This window comes from Myotis brandtii, unplaced genomic scaffold (genome assembly GCF_000412655.1).
Source record: "Myotis brandtii unplaced genomic scaffold, ASM41265v1 scaffold934, whole genome shotgun sequence".
NCBI classification, from domain to species: domain Eukaryota; kingdom Metazoa; phylum Chordata; class Mammalia; order Chiroptera; family Vespertilionidae; genus Myotis; species Myotis brandtii.
Window position 1 is genome coordinate 608,409 of NW_005371854.1, and position 26,513 is coordinate 634,921.

General features: G+C 46.5%; 1 protein-coding gene across 1 annotated transcript in view; it reads right to left on the minus strand.

Annotated features, from left to right (window-relative positions):
* SPON1 (spondin 1, extracellular matrix protein) overlaps window positions 1–26,513 on the minus strand; it is a gene marked incomplete at its 5' end in the record, with an annotated part of 256,193 nt that overhangs the window by 20,060 nt on the left and 209,620 nt on the right. The window contains one exon of the mRNA XM_005885895.2: window positions 4,657–4,721. Within this exon, the coding sequence (XP_005885957.1) occupies window positions 4,657–4,721 (65 nt within the window). The remainder of the gene's footprint in view (window positions 1–4,656; window positions 4,722–26,513) is intronic.

Sequence of the window (26,513 nt, forward strand, 5' to 3'; positions counted from 1 at the left end):
ACCTTCAGAGCTTCACAGTTAACTGTGTACGGATCGCCATCTTGAAGCCATTTCTGACACATCCCATCCAGAACCGAATTCACGATCTTCCCATTGAACGTCATCTGATGTTCCATATCTTATGAGAGGCCCCACCAACTCATTAATTATGCATCTTGCCCTGTCTGCCTCTCTAATCCTCCTTACCTAACCGATCACCACAGCCTGTCAATTCTCAGGTCTCTGCGCCTCCCCATCCATCTTGAAGCCATTTCTGACACATCCCATCCAGAACCGAATTCACGATCTTCCCATTGAACGTCATCTGATGTTCCATATCTTATGAGAGGCCCCACCAACTCATTAATTATGCATCTTGCCCTGTCTGCCTCTCTAATCCTCCTTACCTAACCGATCACCACAGCCTGTCAATTCTCAGGTCTCTGCGCCTCCCCATCTCCACCACCACCACCCTAGTCAAAGTCACTATTAATTCTCCCTGAACCTCTGCAACCGCCTCCTCACTGGGCTCACCTCATCTCCTCTTACCCTTTTCATATTGGAGCCAGAGTGTTGTTACTTTCACCTAAATCTGATCATGTTGTCATTCCGCTCAAAACCCTTCAATGATTTCCCATTACTCATAATGTAAAAATCAAAATCCCCGATGTTGCATGGGTTGGCCCCACACCAAGCTCAGCTTTGATTTCTGGATATAGTTACACCATATACCCTGTTAGTACTTTATGCTCTGCTCCCTCCTCAGGGCTTTTGCACATAATGGTTTCTCTAGACTTTCTAGAATGTTCTCCCCTTGCGTTGCTTCTTTACCTAGTTAACTCCTATTGATTCCTTAACTCTTAGCTCAATTCTCATTTCCTCAAGGAAGATTCCTCTGAACCCCACCCCCCACCCCCAGGCTGGGTTGAGGTTCCAATCACACACTCTGATGGCAGCTTATGTCTTTATTTCACAGATATGTCACATCTGTCATCATTGGTGAATGTCTCTCCCCCATTAAACTGTAAAATCCATGAGAAGCTCTGCTTTGCTCACCACTGGAACCCTAAGAACCTCTCACAGCACTTTCCTTTGGAGACCCCAATAAAATGTTTGTTGAAGCAACTAAATGTTTCAGTTATCCTTTCTTTTTAAGTTTAAAAAAATTGATTTCAAACGGAGGTAGAGAGAGAGAGGGAAAGAGAGGGAGAGAGAGAGAGATTGATGAGAGAGAAACATGGATCGGCTGCCTCCTGCATGCTTCTTACTGGGGATGGAGCCTGCAACCCGGCATCTGCCCTGACCGGGAATTGAACTGAGACCTCCTGGTGCATGGGATGATGCTCAACTAACTGAGCTACACCTGCCGGGCTCAGGCATCCCTGATAGGACACAGGGTAAGTGAAAGTTAAGACTCTGTTTTTTGTTTGTTTGTTTGTTTTTGGTGGGAGTAAGACAATTTGGTGGTCACACTGCTATTTCATGCTGCTCAGAAGTCCAATTGACCTATATGTTTTGATTGATTAAGAAATGGATAATGAATGGTTACTTAATTGTAGTGAGAGCGTAGGCACTGGAGTCAGCTGGATACTGTTTGAATTCCAGCTCCTCCACTGATGGAGCTGGATGCTGAGGGCGGACCTGTCATACCACCTCCGAGCCTCAGTCCCATCATCGGTAAAGTGAGGGTCATAATCCTTGCGGGGCTTATTATAGGGTTAGTGCAAGGATTACGTGGGATAAGGAAGGTAAGTGCCTCGTAGGGTATCTGGCAAATAGTAGGTGCTCAGGGTAAAAGGATTTCTCTCCGCTTCCTTTCTTCTCTCCCTTCCTCCCTCTTTCCTTCCTGAACCATCTTGCTTTACAGTTTACATCTTTCTAAACCCAGGCTCCTTAAGGGAAAATGGTGTAAGGTTTCCTAACTGGTGTAATTTGTCATCCACAAACTCTGTGGCCCAGATGCCCCCAACCCCTTCCTGGCTTTGAGCTCCTGCCTGTTCAGAGAACCAGAGGTGAGGAACTCTTCGCATCTAGGTTCTGGCAGCCTGGGAGCTGGGGGAAGCTGAGGAGAGAGCCTGAGCAAACAGGATTCAGAGTGGTCATGATTGATGTGAATTATGCAAAGAGGGCTGAGGGTTTTGTGAATGCACATCAGTGTTGTTTGGTGGGATAGCGTGAGACAGGCAAATGCCCGCCCACTAGTCGCGAGCACAGGGCAGCAGGCACTGCCGCTATTGCTTCTTGACGGAAAGGCACTTCCAAGCCTGGGCAGGTTTTCAACTACAGGCGACCCTTGAACAACAAGTGCCCGGGTCCACTTAACAGGGTGGGGCAAAGTAGGTTTACCATTATTCCTATGGAAAATAATACAATAGTCAATAATAATACAGGAATAAGCTTAGTTTTTCACATACTCATAACCGTAAGCCTACTTTTACCCTATATATGGGGAATTTTTTTCAATAAATACACACAGTCCTGTAGGACATGTATTTTCTCTTCCTGATGATTTTCTTAATAACATTTTTCTTTTTTCTAGCTTACTTTATTGTAAGAATACGGTGTACAATAAATAAAGCATGTAACTATGTGGCAATCGACTGTTATGTTAATGGTAAGGCTTCTGGTCAACAGAAGGCTATTAGTAGGTAAGTTTTGGGGGAGTCAAAAGTTATATGTGGACTATCAGCTGTGCGAGGGTTGGCACTCCTAACCCCTGTTGTTTAAGGGCTAGCTTACTCTGGTCTCAACTTCCTCAGAGGCGATCCAGAGCAAGGCTTGGAGGTCACAGCAAGCTAGAAGAAGCCTCCATGCAGCCAGCTGGGCTGCCCGTGGTCAGCTGTCTTCAGGCCTCCACTCAGGGCCTCAGTCCCACCAGACCGGGGCCACTCCAGGGCAAGGAGCAGCCTTCCAGACTCAGCCCCTTGGTGCTTCTGGCACAAAGACTTCATGACCTCTCTCTGACCTGGGCTGGTGTGGGCTCCTTCTCTGAGTTCCCACCATGACACTTATCCCCTGGAGCGCACAAGGCTACCACAGTGCCATTATAGTATTCATATTCTGTGCATATGGTGCCACTTGGACTTGCGCAGAGCAGACCTGGAGTGGCAGAACTCTGTGTATTGTCTGTCTCCCTCTTGGCTGGCCATTCCAAAGGGCGGGGACTGTGTATAGGGCTGGCGCATAGTAGGGGATGAGCCATTAGTTTCCTGAATGGTTAAACAGGTGGGCACCAGGCGCCTGGCAACAGTTTCCCTGCCACCAGCTGGTCATGTGTGAGTGCTCCTCCTCCCTCCGCTCCTGCTGGAGTCTTTCTTGTACTTCCTTTCCTACCATTTTGTGTTTGCCTTTTCTCCCACTGAGTATCTCACACATCCCCCATGTTGTTGCCATCTTCATCAATGTCACCGTTAGTGGAAGCAGACTGCTCCACAGAGGGGCTAGCCAAGCCATTCTCATAAACCATTTCTAGTGCTTGACTGGGAACTTTGTCTGCTCCAGACCTTGTACCCATAAAGGATAAGTGATATCAAGCCTTGTTCAAAGAATTTCATGGGATTCAGGGCGGCCGCAGTGAGGTGCAGAGTAGGGAGCAGTAAGACATGAGCCCCCCCAAAAAAGGAGGCAGGGGCTGAAGTGTGTGATGCTCCCTGTGTCCTCTCAGGTGAACTGAGGAGTGCAGACTTGATCCTAGAGGTCACGAAGGGATTCTAAGTCAGGGAATCAGACTTGAATTCTTAAAGATCACTCTGGTAACGGTGTGGATGAGGGATCAGATGGGGGAGACTGTAGAAGAGGGGAGAATTGGAGTAGACCAGGTGAGAAACTAATGGTGGGAGAATGGCCAGGTGAGGACTGATTTGTGAGATACTCAGAAGGAAGCACCAATAGGAATCAGTGATGGGTTCTATTTTGTTTTTTGTAAAAAATATTTTTATTGATTTCAGAGAGGAAGGGAGAGGGAGAGAGAGATAGAAACATCACTGATGAGAGAGAATCCTTGATCAGTTGCCTCCTGCATGCCCCCTACTAGGGATTGAGCCCGAAATGCAGGCATGTGCTCTGATCAGGAATCAAACCATCACCTCTTGATTCATAGGTCGATGCTCGACCACTGAGCCACACCAGCCAGGCTCAATTTTGGATATGATGAATTCAAGGTCCATGTGGGCCATCCACAGAGAGGTGTCCAAGAAATTGATGGATGGATTTAGCGTCCTACCTACATACCTACCTGGGGGAGTGGTAGTTTTGGGAGCCATCAGCATACCGGTAGTCACCAAATGCATGGGAGAATGAAATCTCCAAGAGATAGAATAGACAGAAAAGATGGAGACTGAGAGTGGAACCTGGGGTAAACCTGGCTTCCCATGAGGCAGATTTGCTTAGAGTGAGCACACGTATTTGTGGCTGAGAACATAAGTGAATACCTACTGGTTAACCCTTATTCTGAGTTGATTCCTCTGCAGTATTTGAGCCATTGGAGGAAACAGAGACCAAGCCTGCATCCCTGAGAAGATAGGGGCACCTGTGATACTGCACCTCACCTGTTTGTCCATCTAAGAGGTGTTGCTGACTTTAATGGCCCAATTGGCATGGGGTGGCCGTTAGGTGGGTGGCTCTGAGGACAAGGCCAGGACAGGGGCAGGGCAGAGCCAGGGTCTGTCTGTTACTTACACGTTGAGAGGCTGCCAGGCTGGCCACTGAGCTTTGGCTTTGATGACGGTGAGGACCTCATCGCTCTGCAAAAAACAAACCACAGACACTTAGTGAGGAGAGCTGGGCTCATGGGAACAAAAGGGCTTTGACATGGTCACACTGTCTACCGCCCCTCACTTACCTGCTATTGAGGCTTTACCTGACCAGGTGTGGGAGCCATCCAGCCCCAGGGTGGGCAAGCCCTGGAGCTCTGGTAATCCCAGGAGGTGGGGCTGAGTGTCCAGTGTGCCTGGTGCGTCCTGGGCACCAATGGGTCCACTGAGCCACACCTTTGGTTTGCAGCTCAGTCCATCTCTTCCCCCCTGGAGCCAGGCTCTGACCTGGACTCCTCCTTGGATGGCCAGACTCCCATATTGTGTCCAGCCTGGAGGGAAGACTGTGTGCTCTGCCCAGATACTGACTGGGGCCTGGACTGTAGCAGGAGCTGCAATGCAGCCAACAACTGGCCCCAACAATTGCCACACCCAAGGCCTTTCCTGCTGTTGAGACTCAGGCACCGGATTAAACTCCTTGGGTTGAGGAGGCCAGAATAAAGCTGGGGGCCCACACCCCTGTGCCACTCATGCTATTATGCTCCATTTTGCTTTGGACAGTGTGTAGAGCACCTTTAACGTCTAAGGACCTAAAATATTCTTTGAGGAAGAACCTAACGGTTAACATTTTGAAGGCAAGCATTAAGTCATCATGGGGGGTGGGGGGGTAGGGGGAAGGATCTGAACTTTGCTGATCTTGCTAAACTCTGAGATTTGTTTGGGTTTTTATTTTCAATTACACACTGGGAGTGAGAGGGTATCACACTCTTTTCAAGGCTTAATACTTCCATAGTCCAAATTTGGCTCTGGCTGGGGATGTTCCCCAGAGTGGATTCAGCTGGTCTGGATCTCCCTCCCCTTCCTCTGGCCTGGGCTCAGCAGTGTTCAGACACCACTGCCCATTACACACCGAAAAGCCCAGGAGGTCACCAGCTGGGGAAGCAAGAGTTTTGTTGTTGACTGAAGAGGTCCCTGAGCTCCAGGAGGGCAGACACTTGCTTGGTTGGCTCACAGCTCTGCCCCAGTTGTTGTTTTTTAAATATATTTTTATTCAGAGGAAAGAAGAGGCAGAGAGATAGAAACATCAATGATGAGAAGGAATCATTAATTGGCTGCCTTCTGCACACCCCCTACTGGGGATTGAGCCCACAATCTGGGCATGTGCCCTGACTGGGAGTCGAACCATGATCTCCTGGTTCATAGGTTGGCACTCAACCGCTGAGCCACACCAGCTGGGCTGCCCCAGTTCTTAGAGCCATGCCTGGCTGTGGGTGCCTAGAACACATTTGGAATGAGTTGGTGGATTTCTTCTTAGTTTGGTACCTTGCCCAGAAAATCCCACTGCCCTGAGGAAACTGGGAGGAGGTCAGAGGTGTCTCCAGGATCAGGCCCAAAGATTAGAAAAAGCCTTTGATCTGGACGCCTTGCCTGCAGCCCAGGAAGGAGTGGGTGGGTGGTGGGCCCTTGAGAAGAAGGCGATCAGTCAGATCCAGGTTGGCCTGGGCACTACAGGGACAAGCCACAGAGGGCACCCCATCCACTGCCACCCCGGGGAACCTTGCAGCCTCCTCCTGAGCCCAGGCCTCCCTGGGGTTCCCTCTTTTAATCAGAGGAAAGACTCACTGGGTGCACAAACACCCCACATTCACACATCTTCAGGGAGAGCATGTCTAAGTCCTGAGAGGTTTACACTTCTCATGAGAGACATTCTTATTTGTTGAGAATGTCTCCCTGATTCATTCCTAATAAATATCTGTTGAATAACTGAGAGAAGCTGCTTATCATGAAGTCACTTGTGAGACCTAACCTATCTCCCAAATGCCAGCGCTGGGTCTCCCATGACCTGGTTTTCCTATGGTCATCTCATATATTCCGCGTCCCACACTGAACTCTTCATCTGACCCCGGAGCCCTGCTCCTCCTCCAGCCGGTGCCACCTGGGCTAAAGGCACATCCACCCGCTGCCTGAACCAGACACCAGGAGTCGCCATTATTCCTCCGTCACCCACCCCTTCACAGTGGTCAGGCCCCAAGACCCACTGTGTTCAACGCCTGTGAACCCCTCCACAGTCTCCTCACTGGTTACTTAGTCTCCTGTATCTTCTTGCTTTCCCCCAACCCAACCTCCCCCAACCTACCCATTCCTTGCCTAAACCCTTCAGCAGCTCCCCACAACTTCCATGATAATTTTTAAATTCCTGGTATACTTTTTTGATTTTTTTTTCAAATATATATTTTTTGAGTTCAGAGAGGAAGGGAGAGGGAGAGAGAGATAGAAACATCAATGATGAGAGAGAATCATTGATTGGCTGCCTCCTGCATGTCCCCTACTGGGGATCGAGCCCCCAAACCAGGCATGTGCCCCTGGCCGGAATCGAACCCGGGACCTTTCAGTTTGCAGGCCGATGCTCTATCCACTGAGCCAAACCAGCTAGGGCCTTTTTAGATTTTTAATTCCAGAGTAATCCATGCTTGTTGTAGACAAAATTAGCACCACAGAAGCACACAATGTAAATGTTGAGCTTTTTCCACTTTAGCATCTACCCTGCCTTCTGCCTCCTTCTCCAGAATGTTACAGTTTGAGGTGTATCATTCCAGGCCTTCTACTATGCATATGCAACTCTGTGTGTGTGTGTGTGTGTGTGTGTGTGTGTGTGTGTGTGTGTGTGCATATATTAGATACAGCTTTCATACTGAATATCTTATTCTGCACCATGATTTTTATATTTCCCCTTAATATTACATCATGGGAATCTTTCCATGTCAGTAGCTACAGCATCGTAGCTCTCCTTTTGTTGATTTTTAAGACATTGAAGATCTTCAAATTATGGTAAGCTTGGTCAAGACTAATAAAAAAGAAATCCAGGAGACGAGATACTGTCTGATGATGATCATTTTGCCCTCAAAAAAATGCTTTGCTAAAAAGAAAAAAATAAATCAGTGTGCGTGGAGTTACGGTGGCTTTGCATTGCAATTCAATCTTGGTTTTCGAGTCCTAACTAATGACATATTGATTTTGTTTTTTGCAGAATAACTCAACAAAAATTGTTTGGACCCATCATTAGTGTTTATTTATGGTGATGAAATTCTGTCTAGTTTTCAGAGCTATGGAGGCCCGGAGGATGGTGGGTCCGCGCGTGTGGGCATTAGAACAGCTTGCTGCTGGAATTTGTTTCATCTGGTGGTTCCACACCATCTGCAGGATCAACTGCTTATTGTTCCTTGTTTGCGATCATTCGTGTCATCCAATGAAACAGGAACGCACGAGCCTTCTGCAACATTCATTTTAAAAGCGAAATATTTTTGTTGCTGCATCAAAATTCTTCGGCAGAACCTAAGTCCTACGGGATTGGAGAGTGCCTGGCGTGTTCATGGCCATATCTAAATGCGATGGATGGGTGATGAGTAAATTTCTGAAGAAGCAAAGCCATATCATTTACTCTATAGACGTGTAGAATTCCATAGCATGGATGTTCTTGCATGTTTTTTAACCAACACTATTGGCAGATATTTAATTGTTGCCATAAATGATACTATGATGAACATTTGGGCATGTATTTCTGTCTTTGCAAACCCGAGGGTTCCTGTGTCATAGATTCCCAGGAATGATTAAAAGATGAAGCACGTTGAAAATTTTGGCAGAGTCTACCAATTTGTCCTCAAATGCCTGTACTATTTTATACTCCAGCAAGAATGTGTATGTGCCCATGTCGTCACACCCTTGGACACACCGGATACTATCATTCTCATTAGTATTTACTCATCCAGAAGGCAGGCATGTAGTATGGCTGGGAGCCCAAGCTCAGGAGTCGTACCCAAGTTCAAATCCTGGTTTCACCATTTACTAGTTCCATGTCCTTTGGCAAGTCTCTTGACCTCTCAGTTTTCTCACCTGTGAAATGGGGTTAACAAGAGTATCTATGGCACTGGATTGTTAGCGGGATTAAATAACACCATTCAGAAAGTGTGCTAATACAGTGCCTCTATCAGCACAAATATTAGCTGCTGTTCTCATTCTTATTTACATTCTGGCCAAGCTGGTATTAGAATCGATTTGCACTGCCTGAGTACAGAAAGTGGGGTGCGCAGTTGCATCTACAAACCGACAGAGTCCCAGGAGAACCCAGAAACTCAGGGAGCAAATGACGGGACGTTTCCATGACTCGGTGCGCCCTGGATGGGGCCACTGGGGCACTAGGCGTTTTACATTTTAAAGAATGGAGGATTTAACATTCAGAGCAAGCCATCCAAACTTCAGATGTAAATGAAAAGCCATTTTCACAAGTCTCTAAGGCACAGAAAGGATCTTTCAACGATCCTTAGAGCCCTCACACATGTCTCCTAGGACCCCTTTCAAACAAAGTGTTTCAAGGCATTCACAGTTCATGCCTCATTTGCATGACGTTAGCAGTTTTCCAGAGATACGCCCATTAAAATTAAAACACCCCCAAAAAACTACAGGTCGCTCGTGTCCATCTTCACAGGGACGAGTGCTTTCATTTTGCTTTTGATAAACATATTGGGAAGATGTGACAGCCGTACTCAGACTTCTTAGTTACTGGGACCAAGTGGGAATCGCTAGGCCCCCACAAAGGCCAGGGGCTGAGGTCAGATCCAGAGGAAGGAGGGTTCATGTGGAGTGAAGACAGGCTTGGGCCTGGTTGGAGGCAGAAATCACACTGGTATCAGGAGATGCCAAAACTGAGCAGAGCAGACAGCAAGAATGTGAATCTGAGGGGGTCAGGGCCGGGGCTGGTGTTTGAACCAACCTTACCCTACATGGACCCTCCCATACCCTCCCTGCCTTGCTCCTCACCTCCTCCTCTGCAGGCATTTTCCTGGGTCCTGCCCTTCTGCCTTTATCTTCTAGTCCTGAACCACACCTGTTCCTCATCCTAAGGTCCCTTGGCTCCGGGAGGCCCTGAGGGCTCTCCCACCATCGCAGGTCCTGCCCCACACCTGCAGTCTGAGCCACCCAGGAAGAGAAATGGACGCAATCCATAATGAGACAGGGAAAGCAACTGAGACAGGGAGAAACAACAATAACAGTGATCTGTTGTTTTTCTGTGCTAGGCCCCTTGCTAATTACCTTCACATAGTATCTTATTTAATCTTTACTACACATTTCAAGGTAGGCAGACTTTTTAAAGTTCAGAAACGCATTTATTTGGCCAAATTAGTTACACAATGGCAGAGTTTAAACCTCAGCCTGGGTTCCCAGGGAGACCACACCCATGGCCCTGGGAACCCCAGCAGAGGGCAGCTAGGAGTGGGGAAGCTGCGGTGCAGGGGTCCAGGTGAAAGGTCAGGCCCAACGCTGGCCCCTGCCTCTGCGCCTGTGGGAGCATATCTGAGAGCTGAACATTGCAGCCACACTCGGAGGATTGTCAGTGTTCACAAGACCGTCAACGTTAGTGCTGCCCTGGTTTTGAAGAAGTTTGTGTGTGTGTGTGGGGGCAGGGGCCTTGAGTTGGGGAGAAACTGTTGGCTACCAAATACCAAAGACGGGGAAACCTAATGACACTAAACGCACAGTGATACCCGTGCATGCGCACAGACAGCCCTGCCCCATCGTGCGTCTTTGTGCAGTCATCAGCTTGTTTCGTATGAAAACCTTTGGGGAATAGCTATGATCCCATTTTGCAGATGAGGAAACTGAGGTTCAGAGAAGTCACGTGACTTGTTCAAAATCACCAGGAATCATGATTCCAATACAGAAGTGTCTGACTCCAAAACTCATACTCTTCCCGCCTCCCCTGACTATTCTTCCTCACTATCTCCCTCTCATTCCTCCCCCATTTTGCTTTTTTGTGTGTGTGTTGTTGTTTTTTTCCCCAGCAAAAGTGTGGCTGCCCCTGGCTGACAGTTTTTCTCCCAGGAGGCGCAGGGTCACCAGGTTTCCTCTGGGAGGGCAGCGTTCGTCATTCTGTGTTAAGACCCGAATGAGCAGTGTTTGGCCCCATTTTTTTTTTTTCTTCTACCCTTTCCCAGAATCCCCACTTACCACCCATAACATTTATTCTGATGGCTTCCACCTCTGAAGGGAAGTGGAAAGTCATCCCTCTGTGAGTGTCCTGGGGATGAGCAGCAGGAAATGAGCCATTTTATGAGGTGATAATGGAGCTATAAGCATCTTTAAAGTCAATTGTGCCCAACGGTCCCTCCCATCATTTCAACAGCCTCTGGGTTTATGGGGTCATAAATAAAAACAGACACCTCATATTTCTTGGTGCTTTATAGTTTGCCCCTGGTCTCATTGGTTTCCACTGTCACCCTCTGAGGTAAGCAGGCGAATGGTCCCATTTCTCAGGTGAAGTAACTGAGACTCACCTGTCTCCTCTGAAACTGCTCTGGTCAGGGCACCAATGAGCTCTCCACGGCCAATGGCCAATGGGCATCGCCCAGCTCTTAGCTTCTATGACGCCTCCTGCACTTGACCCAGCTGGCCACTCCCTCTGCCTGAAGCTCGGTCTGCCTGGCTCTGGCACTTCCTGCCTCCTCATTCGCCTCACTGGCCTCCCCTTCCCAGTCTCCTTTGCTGGCCCTTCTTCGCCTTCCTCCAAACACTGAAGCGCCCCGGGTTCAAGCCTTTGGTCCTCTTCTCTTTTCTGCCTTGGTGATGCCCTGAAATTCTAGCTAAATGTGCACTGCTGCCCCCGAAGTAAATCTTCTACCTCAGCCTGGCTCTGAACTCCGTCATCTTGTCCCACGCCCTGAAATACTAGCTAAATGTGCACTGCTGCCCACTGAAGTAAATCTTCTACCTCAGCCTGGCTCTGAACTCCGGGCTTGCTATCAACGGTCAAACGTTTTCATCTGCTGTCCAATTGGCATCTCAAACTCAACGTGTCTGAAATCCTACTCCTGATCGTCCCCTCCCCAAACCTGGCCTCCCCGCTTTCCCTCCATGAAATGGCAAAGCCATCCTTCCAGTTTCTCATCCTGGATGCTTCTTTCTCTCCTATTATACATCTGATCCGTCAGCACATCCTGTCAACTCCACTTCTAAAACGTCTTTATGAGCCAATGACTTTTCGTCACCTGCTCTGCCACCATCCTGGTCCAACCCACCATCATCACTCATTGCAGGTGCTGCCTGGCTGATCCCCCTGCCTCTTTCCTCACCTTCCTCCGCGCTCCACAGTGGCCATGTCATTCCTCTGGTCAAAGTCTCCCAATGGCTTCACATCTCACAGCAAGTGGGGACCGTGCCGTGGCCCCCAGGGCCCTTCATGATCTCCCTGTCCCTGTCCCCTCACTAACCCCATCTCTTATGACTCTTCCCTTCGCTCACCCTGTTTCCGGCCACCCTGGACATGTTGCTTTTCCTCAACGTGCCAGGCAGCTCCCCGTGTCAGGAATGTGTCCTCCAGCTGCCAGAACACTCATTCCTTTGCCTCCTCCAGTTTGCTCACATGTCACCTCTCAGTGAAGCCTCTGCTGACCACACTATTCACAATAGCAATTCCCAGTCCCTCTCGCCCCCCAGCACACCCCCATCACCTTCCATGACTACCTTCTCTCTAGAACACTTGTCACTGTCCTAGGTACTATGTATTTTGCTTATTTACTTTTTAAAAATATATATTCTTATTGATTTCAGAGAGGAAAGGAGAGGGAGAGATAGAAACATCAGTGATGAGAGAGAATCATTGATCTGCTGCCTCCTGCACACCCCACACTGGAGATCAAGCCCACCATCCGGGCATGTGCTCTGACCAGGAATGGAACTGTGACCTCCTGGTTTGTAGGTCGACGCTCAACCGCTGAGCCATGCTGGATGGGCCACTTACTAGTATTTACTTTTTGTCATCTGTCTCCCCATGAAGATAGGGTCTGTTTTGCTCACTGCTGTACTATCAGCGTTCAGAACCATGCTCCGAGCATGCTCAGTGAATGCGTGCTGAATGGACGAGAGGCTCTGAGTCCCAATCCACCAGCACCCCCTCAGCCTAGGGTGGAGCCGGAGCTGTGTGAGGTGACACAGGAGACCTGGGTGTGGAGGTGGTGGGCACTGGACGAGCAGGAGGAGAGCGCCAGCCAGAACACTCTGCTGGGACTGCAGGTGGGAGAGGGAGGGATGAGGGACAGGACACAGAGGTCACTTTAGGAACCGTGGTCAGAGCTCCCAGGTTCTGAGTCGGCCCCCAGAAACGCCCGGAAACCGGGGTTGGCTGTTTGGAAATGCCCATAGCTTTCCTGGTCCCCTGGGAAGCGGCTGTCTCATCAGCTATTTGGAAGCCAGAGAAGGTATCTGAAGCCCATTCACAGATCCACAAGAAGGTGATGTGGTTGCACAGAAGCATTTCAAATCCAATTTCTTTCCAAACACAGCCTGTAATTCCGATGGGAAATTGCATAATGCTTGTAGATAACAATCTTCCCGAGAGGCAGTTTTGTGAAAGCAGCTTGGCATTTCCGAAGCGCGAGGGACAGGGCCCATCAGAGCGCCCACTGCCCTCCACCCGGCTGGCGGTCTGTGGCAGGCGGAGAGCTCTGAGCTCGGGCATCACTCCCTGACCTGAGCCAGAGGCCGTCCTTCCGTGCCCCTCTATTAGCCACAGGCATCGATTTAGCTCAGCCTTCGGTGACCAAACTGCCAATCCCGGGCTTAACCTCATTTTCTGGATTTTCAATGTGTCCTTCCTAATGCTCGCGAAAGCCCACCTCTCGTCTGAGTTACGCAGGGAGCTGAACAGGTCAGTGGGGCATGTCCATCTCTCCTGTCCCGCCAGCTCTCATGACTGACTTCCCAGGCCCTTCTCCCCACCTCCTTCTCTGTGTCCAGCAATTAGGAAAACATTAGTGCCAGGGCCAGGCAGGGAAGTAGGAAAGGGGCCAGGGCAGGCGAGACTCTGCCATCACCCAGGAGAGAGGGGGCGAAGCAGGGGCTGCTTTCAAACAGGCTTGGCTGCTAGGAGCCCCGGGAGCCTGGGAAGGCTGGCTGAAGGTGCCTGAGGCAACCTGTAGGGGCAGTGCCCCAACCCTGCCCAGTCTCCGTGGTCTTAAAGTCACAGCCTTCCACACCCCTCTCTCCTCTTCCCTGTCTCCCTTCCCCACCTTCCTCTGAGGACAGCTCCTGTCCAGTCTGGAAGCCTGTGTTAGAGCAGGGCTTGGGCTGTGTCCTCCCTGTGTCCCCAGCGCCGGCCTGGCTTGGGGGAGGTATGCAGGGAATGATTAAGGGATGAATAATGGATTAGTTAATTAAACAATTAATTAATGACAAGCTAGAGGAAGCCTCCGGCCTTGGCTGCCCTCCCAGGGGGCCTTAGGGGCACTTTTTGCAAGTTCTCTGGGATGGGGATGCTGCTGAAAGGTTGGTGAGCAGGAATGCTGTGGCCTGACTCACGCGTTTAGCGATTCTGATAACTGTGGGGGAGGGGAGGAGGACACTGTCACAGGGCCAGGGGGAGGAGGGAGGGACTGGACCTGGAGAGAGCAATAGAGAGGGTGAGGTGATGTTGGATACAAGACATTATTATTATTTGTTATCCTCACCTGAAGATATGTTTATTGATTTCAGAGACAGGGAGGGAGGGGAGGAGGAGGGAGGGAGAGAGAGAGAGAGAGAGAGAGAGAGAGAGAGAGAGAGAGATCAGCTGGCTGCCTTCTTCATGCACCCCAACTGGGGTTTGAACCCACATCCTGGGCATGTGCCCTGACTGGGAATGGAACCTGAGATCTTTCAATATATTACCGGATGCCACTCTGACCAACTGAGCCACACCAGCCAGGGTCAAGACATTATTTTAAAGGGAGAAGCAACAAGATCTGTTGATGGATTGGATGTGGGGTGTCAAACAAAAAAGGGTCCAGGCTGACTCCAAGGGGAGGTATCATGTAGGCAGTTGGAGATCTGAGGCTGGAGTTCGAGAGCAAGGTCAGGCTAGAGGTATGCATTTGAAAGTCATCAGCATATACAGTAGGTGGTAGTTAAAGCCACAGGACATAGTACCTGGGAGTGAGCGGAGACAGAGAAGAGAGTAGGGAAGGCTTTATTATCTTTAAAATAAAAGCAATTTCAAAAGGAAATGAGAACTCATTTGTACACTAAGATCTCCCTCTCCTTCTCTCTTAAGAAGCTTCTGGCCCAGGTATCATACTGTCAGCCTGTTTTGCTGGGTCCTTAAATATAATATTTCACTTCATCATCTCCCTTCATCCACTGATTTTCAGAAAAAGCTTACAAATTATTAAGTAATGAAGCTCTAAATGACCTGGATGGGGGAGAAATAAGCAGACCCTACGGTGTGCTGCACAGCAGCTTCAAATAAGGCTGCTTTCTTAAATGGTGCTATTTAAATGCAAAGGAACAACTTGATAAGCTTTAAAAGCTTAACCCTTCTCATTCCTGAGACCCCATATACTCAGATTATCATCGAGGTAATGGGAGAAACTGTGTTGCTGGCTGTCACTAAAGGGATGTCCCTACCAGGGATTTAAGATCACACATACATGGCCGGCCTCTGCTGGGCTTCCCCTGGTAACAGTAGGTTCCCCGACGTGAAAGCCCCCTTCTAGTCATTATTGTGGCACCACGGAGCAGGAGTTAAAGAGCAGTGTGGTGGAGTAAGGCAGACTGAAGTTCAAATCTCGGCTCAGCCACTGATGTACTATGTAAATTTGGGGAAGTCACTCATCCTCGCTGAAAGGATTTCTCATGTGTAAAACATACTTATTGAGCTCCTTTTTTGGAGAGGTGCAGTCAGAGGCTGTACTGGGCAGGGGGCATAGGGCAGGGGACAAGGTGACAGTCCCTGCTCTTGTGGGATATGTCCTCTAGTGCAGTGGTTCTCAACCTTCCTAATGCCGCGACCCTTTAATACAGTTCCTCATGTTGTGGTGGCCCCCAACCATAAAATTACTTTCGTTGCTACTTCATAACTGTAATTTTGCTACTGTTATGAATCCTAATGTAAATATCTGATATGCAGGATATATTTTCATTGTTACAAATTGAACATAATTAAAGCATAGTGATTAATCACAAAAACAACATGGAATTATATATGTGTTTTCCAATGGTCTTAGGCGACCCCTGTGAAAGGGTCGTTCGACCCCCAAAGGGGTCGTGACCCACAGGTTGAGAACCGCTGCTCTAGTGGGTTAATAATAACACGTGAAGATTGAAGGAGATACTGTAATGTAAGGTGAATGGTAATGAAAAGGTAACTATGATCACTGAGATGTATTTATATCACTCCACACTGCCTTCTCTCACTGTGATCTCCCACTTCTGCCGACCTACCTTTCAGCGTAAATCTCCTACATTACCTGTCATGTGCAGGTTGGCTCAAGGCTGTGAGTTCCTTTGCCTGGAATGTCCTTATCTCTTTCTTCTTAAGCAACTCCTCCTCTAAATGCTGGCTTCTTCTTTTTAAATAAAAATTTATATACAGTTGTCCATTATCCTCTGGGGATATGTTCCAAGACCCCCAGTGGATGCCTGAAACCATGGATACTTTTGAACCCTATGTACACTATGTTTTTTCCTATACATATATACCTATGATAATGCTTAATTTATAAACAAGGCACAGTAAGAGGTTAGCCAATAACTAATAGTAAAAAGAACAATTATAATAATATACTATAATAAAAGTTATGTGAATGTGCTCTGTCTCAAAATATCTTATTGTATGTACTCAACTTTTCACTTAAAGGAAGCACTTTACAGCTTCTCTTTGGCATATCAGAACTGCCAGCATCACTACTCTAGTAGTTTGGGGGCCATTATTAGGTAAAATAAGGGTTATTTGAACACAGTACTGAGATACCATGACAGTAGATCTGATAACCTATATGATTACTAAGCGACTAGCTGGTGGGGAGTGTATAGAGTGGATATACTTGGCAATGGGATAATTCACGTCTCAGGTGGGATGGAGTGGATGGCACTAGATTTCATCACACTACTCAGAACTGCATGCAATAGAAAACATGAATTATTTATTTCTGGCATTTTCTATTTAACATTTTTGGACCATGGTTGACCATGGGTAATTGAAACGGTGGAAAGTGAAACAAAGATAAGGGGGGGGGGACTACTATATTTAAGATGTACAACATGGTTTTTTTTAATATATATATAGTTCTTGATTTCAGAGAGGAAGGGAGGAGAGAGATAGAAACATCAATGATGAGAGAGAATCATTGATCGTCTGCCTCCTGCACGCCCCCTATTGGGGATCGAGCCTGCAACCCAGGCATGTGCCCTTGGCCTGAATCAAACCTGGGACCCTTCAGTCCACAGGCTGAAGCTCTATCCACTGAGCCAAGCTGGCTAGGGCACAACATGGTTTTTTGATATACATATACATAGTAAAATGATATCATAGCCAAACTAATTAACATATTGAGATCCCCACATAGTTGACTTTTTTTATGTGTGTGGTGAAATCTACTCTCTTAGCAAATTTCCCATACACAATCAATATTATTAACTATACTCACCATGCTGTACATTAGATCTCCAGACTTACTCACCCTGCATAACTGAAACTTTGTACCCTCTGTCCAATATCTTCCCATTTTCCCCACCTCCTGCATCTGGTAACACCTTCTTGATGCCCCCCTACTCTCAAACCATCCTTTCCTATGACCTCAATCATGTTGCATTATTATTTGTTCACTTAACATTTCTTTCCTACCAGACCATTTCATAGTAGGTGCTTGACCAAATATATTGAATGAATGTTCAATAAATGGAAGTTCCTATTCCCAAATGTTACATGTGAATTAAGAGAGGATTTGGAAATTATTATTACTGTCACCCAAAAAAGCATTTGTAAAACTTTGTGATTTTCACACCAGGGAGACATCACAGGATTTTATAGTAATCCACAGCAGAGCTAACCAGATGCCTCCTAATGTTCTTCTTTCTCAGAGTAAGGCCTGAGGAACTCCAGGGGTCTGTGAATTCATGGTTAGTGTCTCTTAGTTCTTTATGGAATTTAAACATTTTATACTTTACTAGTGTCCTGGTGCATGGATTCGTGCACATTGAAAGGAAATTACTAGTAATTAGAAGGTGGTGGATAGGGCAGGACTGAGTGAGATGGGCCGGACACACCCTGGAGCCAACCTCCCACAGTCCCTCCCCATCTGGCCACACCTGGGGCAGTGCCGTGGCTCGAAGGGCATCTGTGGAGTTAGTGGGGTCCCCTTGGCAGGTGGGGTCCCTCGGCCTGGCCTACAGGGATCAGGCTGAAACTGGCTCTCTGACATCCCCTGAGGGGTCCCGGATTGTGAGAGGGCAGTTCTCGGGTGATGCACCCTGGAATCAGGCTCCCTCCTTTCTGGTTCCGGGGTGCGTCATCCAAGAACCACCGCTGCCAAGTCACCACAGCTCGGCAGCTCCTGCATTGAGTGTCTGCCCCCTGGTGGTCAGTGTGTATCATACCTACCGGCCGGTTGGACAGTTGCTTAGCCTTTTATATATAAACTAGAGGCCTGATGCACAAACATTTGTGCAAGAGTAGGCCTTCCTTCCCCCAGCTGCCCGCACCGGCTTCCCTCCAGCACCCAGGACCCAGGCTGCTTCCCTCCTCTGGCCGCCCGCAGGCACCCGGGTCCCGGGCTGGCTTTCTTCTGCCGTGGCTTCATCAGGAAGGACATCCGGAATGACGTCTGGAAGACGTCCAGTCTAATTAGCATATTACCCTTTTGTTATTATAGATGATAATTAAAAAAATCAATTAAAAGTATAATATGGATGATCTCAAAGATCATATAAGCAAGCACGCCAGGCAGTCTCAGAGGCCAGGATACATTTGTGTTTACATCCTATTGCTACTCTGTACAACTTTATTGTGGGCGAGTGGGGTGGACCCATTGGATAGGCAGAGACTTTCTTTGGGCCTGCAACCCAGCTCAACTTCTCCCCCGTCTGTTTCTGCTTCCACTCCCGCCTTTTCACAGGTGTGGTTCCCAAGAGCATTCACTCCCTGATAGCTTCCTGCAGTTAATGTTGACTCAATCTGCTGCCCAGAGAACCCAGCTGCTACAGTGAGTGGAAAAAAAGAGAGGCAGCATTAACAAATCAATGGCATTCTTACCAGGTAAAGCCTGAATGACATGTGTGGTGTCCACGGCTGGGAGAGGAGTGGGAGAAGTGACTTGGGGACCCTGGCATACAGGTTTGCCAAACTCTGAAGGATCTGGGTCCGGGCAGTCAGTGTTGCATGTAGGTTGTGAGCAGTCACTTATTTCAGCAACCTGGCATCACCCACCACATTAAAACAATGCTACTAATGAACATTTTAAAGGCTTTTAGTTTTGTTTGTGTTGTTATTGTTGCTATTTTGCTTTTATAGTCATACTAGAGGCCCAGCGCACAAAATTTGTGCACTTGCGGGGCAGGGGGAGGGGGGCGGAGAGGTCCCTCAGCCCGGCCTGCACCCTCTCGCAGTCCGGGAGCCCTCAGGGGATGTCCGACTGCCAGCTTAGGTCTGCTCCCCGCATTAGTGCTGCTGTGGAGGCAGGAGAGGCTCCCACCACTGCCACTGCACTTGCCAGCCATGAGCCCGGCTTCTGGCTGAGCAGTGCTCCCCCTGTGGGAGAGCACAGACCACCAGGGAGCAGCTCCTGTGTTGAGCGTCTGACCCCTGGTGGTCAGTGCACGTCATAGCGACCTGTTGTTCTGCTGTTCGGTTGATTTGCATATTAGCCTTTTATTATATAGGATGAGAGCTATAAGCATAAAGAGTTAACATCTAGTTATCTTTGTACATATTTAAACAATAATATGGTAAAAAAACAACTCAACCCTGGGGGTTTGTGAGCTTACACATGCCCTTGAAAAGAAGTTCATACCTTACTCAGGTTGGGGAATTATCCAGTGCTACAGCATAGTATTATGAGCTTGGGATTGAGAGGCTCTGTGGCTTAATTGTGTAACCTTGGACATGTTACTTAACTCTGAGCCTTGATGTTCTCATCAGTGAAATGGGGATAATGATACCTACAGTACAGGCTTATGGTAAAATGTAAACGAGCTATGAATGAATGTAGAGTGCTTGAACAGTTGCTGACACATAGTAAGTGATCAATAAATCGCCACAGGCAGGAGAAGCCTAACAGTAAAACATGCACCTCTCTGCATGCTCTTTCCCAACCTGGAAAAACTCTGCGGTCTGCCTCCATCTCTGAAGATAGTAGAAGGATCAAGTTTTAGTTAAGTTACTCCCAAGAGGAGTTACGAGTCAAATTTGCTTACACTAAAGCCTCAAGGCCCTCAAAAGTGAAAGGTTAAAAATAGAAAACTAAGAAGATCTGTGGCCTAAATTTAAATTCAAAGAATTTTACATTTAAGGACTACTCAATACATGAAATAAATATTCCTGTGGCAGGCTGAATAGTAGCCCGCAAGTTATCCATATTCTAATTCCTGGAACCTGTGAATGGAACCTTTTATGTCCAAAAGGACTTTGCAGATGTGATAAGTTAAGGATCTTGAGACTGGGAGATTATCCCGGATTATCTGAGTGGGCCATAAATGTAGGTGTCTTTATTATAGGGACGCACAGGGAGAATTGACTACAGAAGATGAGAAGGCAACTGAGGATGGAAGCAGAGGTTGGAGTGATGTGGGCACAAGCCAAAGAATGCCAGCAGCCGCATTCCAGAAGAGGCAGAAAGCATCCTGGAACTTCCTGAGGGAATCAGCCTGGCCAACATCTTGATTTTACCCTGCAAAACTCCTTTGGAAACTGTGACCTCCAGAACTGTAAGAAAATTAATTTGTGTTTCCTTAAGCCACTCACTTGGTGATAACAGTAACAGGAACTAATACAATTCCTATGGGCCCTATCCGCCCTTTCAATTAGTGAATTTAATGAACAAACAGAGTGGGGCAAAGTAGGGTTTCAGTTGTGAGTACGAAAAATGCAGTTTGTTCTTGTATTATAATTTATTAATTATTGTATTATTTCCAATACGAACAACTGTAAACCTACTTTCGCCCTATCCTGTAAAATAACAGAGAACAACTGTGAGAAGGGAGAGTGAAAGGTCTTGGTTGTTAGAGTCTGAAGAGCTGGTCTGAATCCTGGTCTCTCCACTCTCCAGCTGTGTGACCTCAGGCCTGTCAGTCAGCTTTTCTGAGTCTCACTTTCTTCCTCTCTAAAAGGGAACCCAGTGATCCCACTCCTAGGACTATATCCCAAGAAACCAGAAACACCAGTCAGAAAGGATATATGCACTCCCATGTTCATAGAGGCACAATTGACCATAGCTAAGATTTGGAAACAGCCTAAGTGCCCATCAGCAGATGAGTGGATTAAAAACTGGTGGTACATCTACACAATGGAATACTATGCTGTGGTAAAAAAGAAGGAATTCTTACCATTTGCAACAGCATGGATGGAACTGGAGAGCATTATGCTAAGCGAAATAAGCCAGTCAGAGAAAGATAAATATCACATGATCTCACTCATTTATGGAATATAATGAACGACATAAACTGATGAACAAAAACAGAGGCAAGAGACAGAGAGCATCGATCAGACTGTCAAACCTCAGAGGGAAGGTAGGGGAGGGTGGGGGTAAGGGGAGAGATCAATCAAAGGACTTGTATGCATGCATATAAGCCTAACCAAAGGACACAGACAATAGGGGGGTGAGGGCATGATTGGGGGTTGGGGGGCCAATGGGAGGATAATGACACATATGTAATACCTTAATAAAATAAAAATAAAATGGGACTAAAGTTAACTCATGGGGTTGTTGTGAGGATTAAATGTTGGAACATCTTATGAACCCTAAAATTATGTGAACTATTCTCATTATTATTATTATTACTGTTTTTTTAAAAAATTAAAAATTTTAATCAAGATCCCACCTCATAGGAAGATGGCCTAATGAAGCATAAATGTGTATGTAATGAGAATTCAGAACGCTGGATTTGGGCATGCTGACTCAATGTTTTGGGGCATGGTGCCGAAAAATCTCAGTTCTTAGACTCCTGTCTAGTTCCTGTTGAACTTCACTAAACTGACCCCAGGGCTCTCCTGCAATTTCTTACTTTTACAACCCAGGCCGAGTGTGAAGATGTTGTTGTCACTTGGGCTTCTCTCGGATGAGATATTTTATTTTCCTTATGAAGAGAATATCAGCAATCCAATCATCTCTAACTATTGGGCAATTTTCCTGCACTTGAAGATTCCTGAAGTATAAATCATGGAAACAATCCATGCTTGAAGCTATAACAATAAAGACGACTATGATTTTTCAAACGCAAGGCTGTTCACATGTCTCCAGTATGTCTTCGTTGGCACAGCACCATCTCCCAAAGCAAAAGGGAGAAATAAATAGCTTAGAAATTTGAAGCTGGGGCCTATCAACAATTTTTTTTTCCAATTTTGTAATTCAATTGAGCATTTCCTTACTCTGGTAGTAAGAAAATAATTGCTGTTTTGATTCAAACTATGTGTAGTTTTGTTTTTTTTACAAAACTTTTTTGCAGTAGAGTTTTCCTTATTACAAAACTGTGTGCACTGTAGAGCATTCAGATAATAGAGATAGGCCAAAAAGAATAATATATCGACAACCTGTATACCACCCGCAGATAATCACTGTAACTTTTTACATTTTAAGCTGAAAAACAGACACTTCAGTGTGCCTGAGTGTGACATTTATGGAGTCACCAATGCAGCTTAATTCCAATGTTACAAGAGCAGGATTCTCTCCATTCCTTTGTGTAGTTGGGCCTGGCTGTGAGTGAGTGGCCTGGCCTAGGGAAAGGCATGATTGAAGTTGGAGAAATCATAGGAACGGCTTCCAGCTTCCGACTTCCATCAGCTACACTCTGGAGAGGCCGCCCCACCTTGCCTTATATTAGTGCAAGAGCCTGCCTAACTCCGTTCCTGCCTCCAATATTACCTTTCCATTCCCCAATCCAACCCTTCACCGGGATCTTTCTACAGTATACATTTGTCAAGGTCACTCCACTTCTTAAAATTCTTCCTTTGGCTTTAGGGATAAACTCCAAAGTTTTTAGCATGGAACATGAAGGATTCACCCTTTGGCCTCCATATCTGCCTCCACGTAGATGTACTCTTTATCCTAGTCACCACCATCCTGAACTTCCTCCTCTTCACCAAACCAGCTACCAAGTGCCTGGTATGGTCTATGTGCCAGGTACCTGCAGTCCTATAAGGAGGAATTTGTAGATGAGGAAACTGAGGCTCAGAGAAACCCAACTGTCCATTCCCCTCACTCGGCTAAAAGCACAGGTGTGAGAATCTGAGCCCAGGGTCCTTGGTGTCCAAGCACAGCCATTAGGGCGCCTGCCTTCCTGCTGCACTGCTTGCAGTGCTTGAGCCTGATATGCTTTCTTTAAGCTTCTGTACCTTTGCATAAACCACCATCTTCCTGAGGTGCCTTTTAACAGTTTCTCACCCAGATAATGCCTCCTGGCCCTTCAGAATGCAGCTCGAGCCTTCTGTTTAGTGCATCCCCTCCTCTGGGCCTCCAAGGTCCCCTATGTTGACCTGAGTCATGAACAGCGGTTACCCTTTTACATATCACGTATCCCCTCCCTCCCCTTCCCCACTGTGCGTGCCTCCAGGTGGGCAACTATGTCATATTCATCTCTATATCCCTCCTCCCCACTGTTCAGCACAGGATTTGGCACAAGAAAGATAATGAATAAATGTTTGCTTAATAAATGAATGAATGAGCAGCATTTCCTAGAGCCCTCAAATAGGCTTCAACTAATCAAAACTTGATTTGCTTATAATGTTCTTGCCAGAAGTGGCTCAGAGAAATAAGGAAAATGAAACTCAGAATTCTTTTCCACCAGATTCCTTGCCAGGCTGGAGCCAGATGAAAGAGCCCATCATTTGTAACTAACTGTTGAGCCTCAGTGGTGGACTCTCTGATTTTTTTTAATTCGTCTGAGGATATGCTTTTATTGATTTCTAGAGAGAGGAAAGGAGAGAGAGAAAGAGAAAGAGAGAGAGAGAGAGAGATGATTGGTTGCCTCCTGTATGTGCCCCGACCGGGGGTTGAACACACAACCTAGGCATGTGCCCTGACTGGGAATCAAACCCAAAATCTTTTGGTGGATGGATGATGCCCCAACCAACTGAGCCACCCAGCCAGGGACCTGATCTTTTTTTTTTTTTAACTTTAACTCTTGTTATTGGCTATTTTGTGATTCATAAAAGGTCCAGTGCAGGTGAAGGGTAACAGAAATGCCACCCCAAAATATGCAAGAGAAGACTGGGAGTAACCAGAAGGTTGGTAGGTGGCAGAGACCAGGACAGAGACTGGTTTGGCTGGTGTGAGGAATCTCAAAGGAGCATGGTTCTTTCCATAAGAAGACGTGTGAGGATGTAATGGAAATAAAGGGGAGCCTCATCCCATCTCTTGCCTTGACTTATGTGGAATGTGGGGGGAAATGCCCTTCACTTGAGAGATTGGGGGCATACAGACCAGGTTTTTGATAAGGAGGAGATGAAGACAACTGTGTGATGGGGTTCGGTGTGTAGAGAAGATTTGGAGGATAGTTGAGGACCACCCAAACATTTCCAAATGCCCCAAAATGCTAATGAGTCCACCCAGAGTGGGGATGTAGCTTCCCCAGTGTGGTTGTCCTGCTCCATATTACTGTATATCCTTTATCACACTGCATTATACTTTTAAAAATGTGTTTATGTCCTGAGTCCAAATTCTAGATGTAGTGCAAAAGCTTAGACCTTGAAATGACCTAAATTTGAATTCTTATTCTTCTTATTTTCTTAAACTAGCTAAGAGGCCGGAGGCAAGTCATTTTACCCGTCTGACCTTTAGTTTCTTCATGTTTCAAACGGGTCTAGAAAACTCTACCTACCATATGAGTTGCAGTGAAGAATAAACCAGATATTGACTGGAAGCTCCCACAATATTGTCTGAGATATAGTAGGTTCTCAATAAGCCTTGCCGTTCCCTCCTTGACTAAATTACCTCTATTTCTCCATGGTCTGACACCATTTATGGTTTCACGAGGTGTACAAAATATGTTGGTTGAATGAATGAATGAGTTGATGAAGGAATGAATGGGTAAGTGAATGAATGAATGAATGAATGGATGAATGCTAATTTTCAGAAGGATATATTGTTGGGAAACCCAAGGCACTCTGCCATGACTGAAAGCACTTTCTTTGAAATTCTTTTAAGCATTTAGCCCAGGCCAGGTCCTCTGTCCTATTCAAGGTCGGGGCCATTCTTCTGTCCTGACCTTGGCATAATGAGCCATGAAAAGCTTCCATCTTTTTTATGTTTTAATCCTTCCATCCATTTAATGGGCTATATTTTCTCTGGAAACAGGGGGTGAAATCACCAAGATAATAGGTAATAACATTAACTACTGGCATTATCCAGATATTATTCAATTAAGATAATAACTCCTAATGCAGGATGAATTGCTTTTATCTTAGAACCCAATTCAGCCATCAGCTCACCATCATATTCAAATGACAGAAATTACCTTTAAGTCATAGATCTTTAATGTGATGTTGGAATGGATTTCTAATTATATTTTATGATGCTATGTTATAGACATTTTTAAGGTTGGCGTGGATAGCTTGTATGTTTTCATTTTCTATCACTAGGCAATTTGAAATCCCTTTCAAATATATAATGAACAAAAATTAGAAAAACTTAGAATAAAATCACTTCAAAGGAGTGCTTCAAAAACCCTAACAATTTACCTTAGGTAAGAATTAAAAAGAAAAGACACTAAGATTGTAATGTAACACTGGCCCTCTGAAGAGGGAGATAGGGAAGATAAATCATCCTCCTGAAGTTGAATTCAAAAGCTTTGTCATCTAGGATGTTGGCTGGACCAGTACAGTCCTCTCCTTTCCTGACCCAGCACCTGGTGGTGTGTACAGAGGGGGTCAATCAGAGGAACTGAGATGTGCTCACCAGTGAGAAATAGGAAAGTCAAGTGGATTTTACATAAACCCAGGAGTGCTGGGCAGCACAGCCTACACATCTAGGAACGTCTTTTTTACTTTTATTTATTTTATTATTATTTTTAATTTTATATATTTTATGGAATGTCTTTTTTTAAAAAAAATATTTTTATTTATTTCAGAGAGGAAGGGAAAGGGAGAGAGAGATAGAACCATCACTGATGAGAGAGAATCATTGATCAGCTGCCTCCTGCACGCCCCACACTGGGGATTGAGCCCACAACCTGGGCATGTGCCCTGACTGGGAATTGAACCGTGACCTCCTGGTTCATAGGTTGACGCTCAACCACTGAGCCATGCTGGCCGGGCAAAAAAATCTTTTTGAGAAGTCATAATATTGCATGAGAAGCACAGAGTTGAAGCAAAGGGCTATAGCTGAATAGTTTAAATGGACATATTCTTGGAGTTATCTTAGTCAAATGAATTTACCTCTATTATGGGGTAAATTAAAACGTCATGTCTGCTGGCCATGGTATCCTCTTTTTGGGACTGCACAGAAAACCTTCACAAACTCTTTCTCCCTGACCAGCCTCCCTCTTTCTAGAGGCCATGCTGACCACTCCATTCCATCTGCATGTCCTTCCTTCATCTGAAACAAATAGGTGGCAGTTTTACAACAAATAGACTTCAGAGGGGACACCCTAGCTGGGCAATTGGAACTTAGCTATCATCACTTGTAACTAGAACTCGGGGTCACTTCTGTGCACAGTTTAACTCAGACCTGCACTGAGTCTCCCTCCTTCGCCATCTAGAGGGTGCCTGCTCTCCTCACTATGGGGGCTCCTCACCATCTCCCACTACATACTGACGACATTTGCATTTAG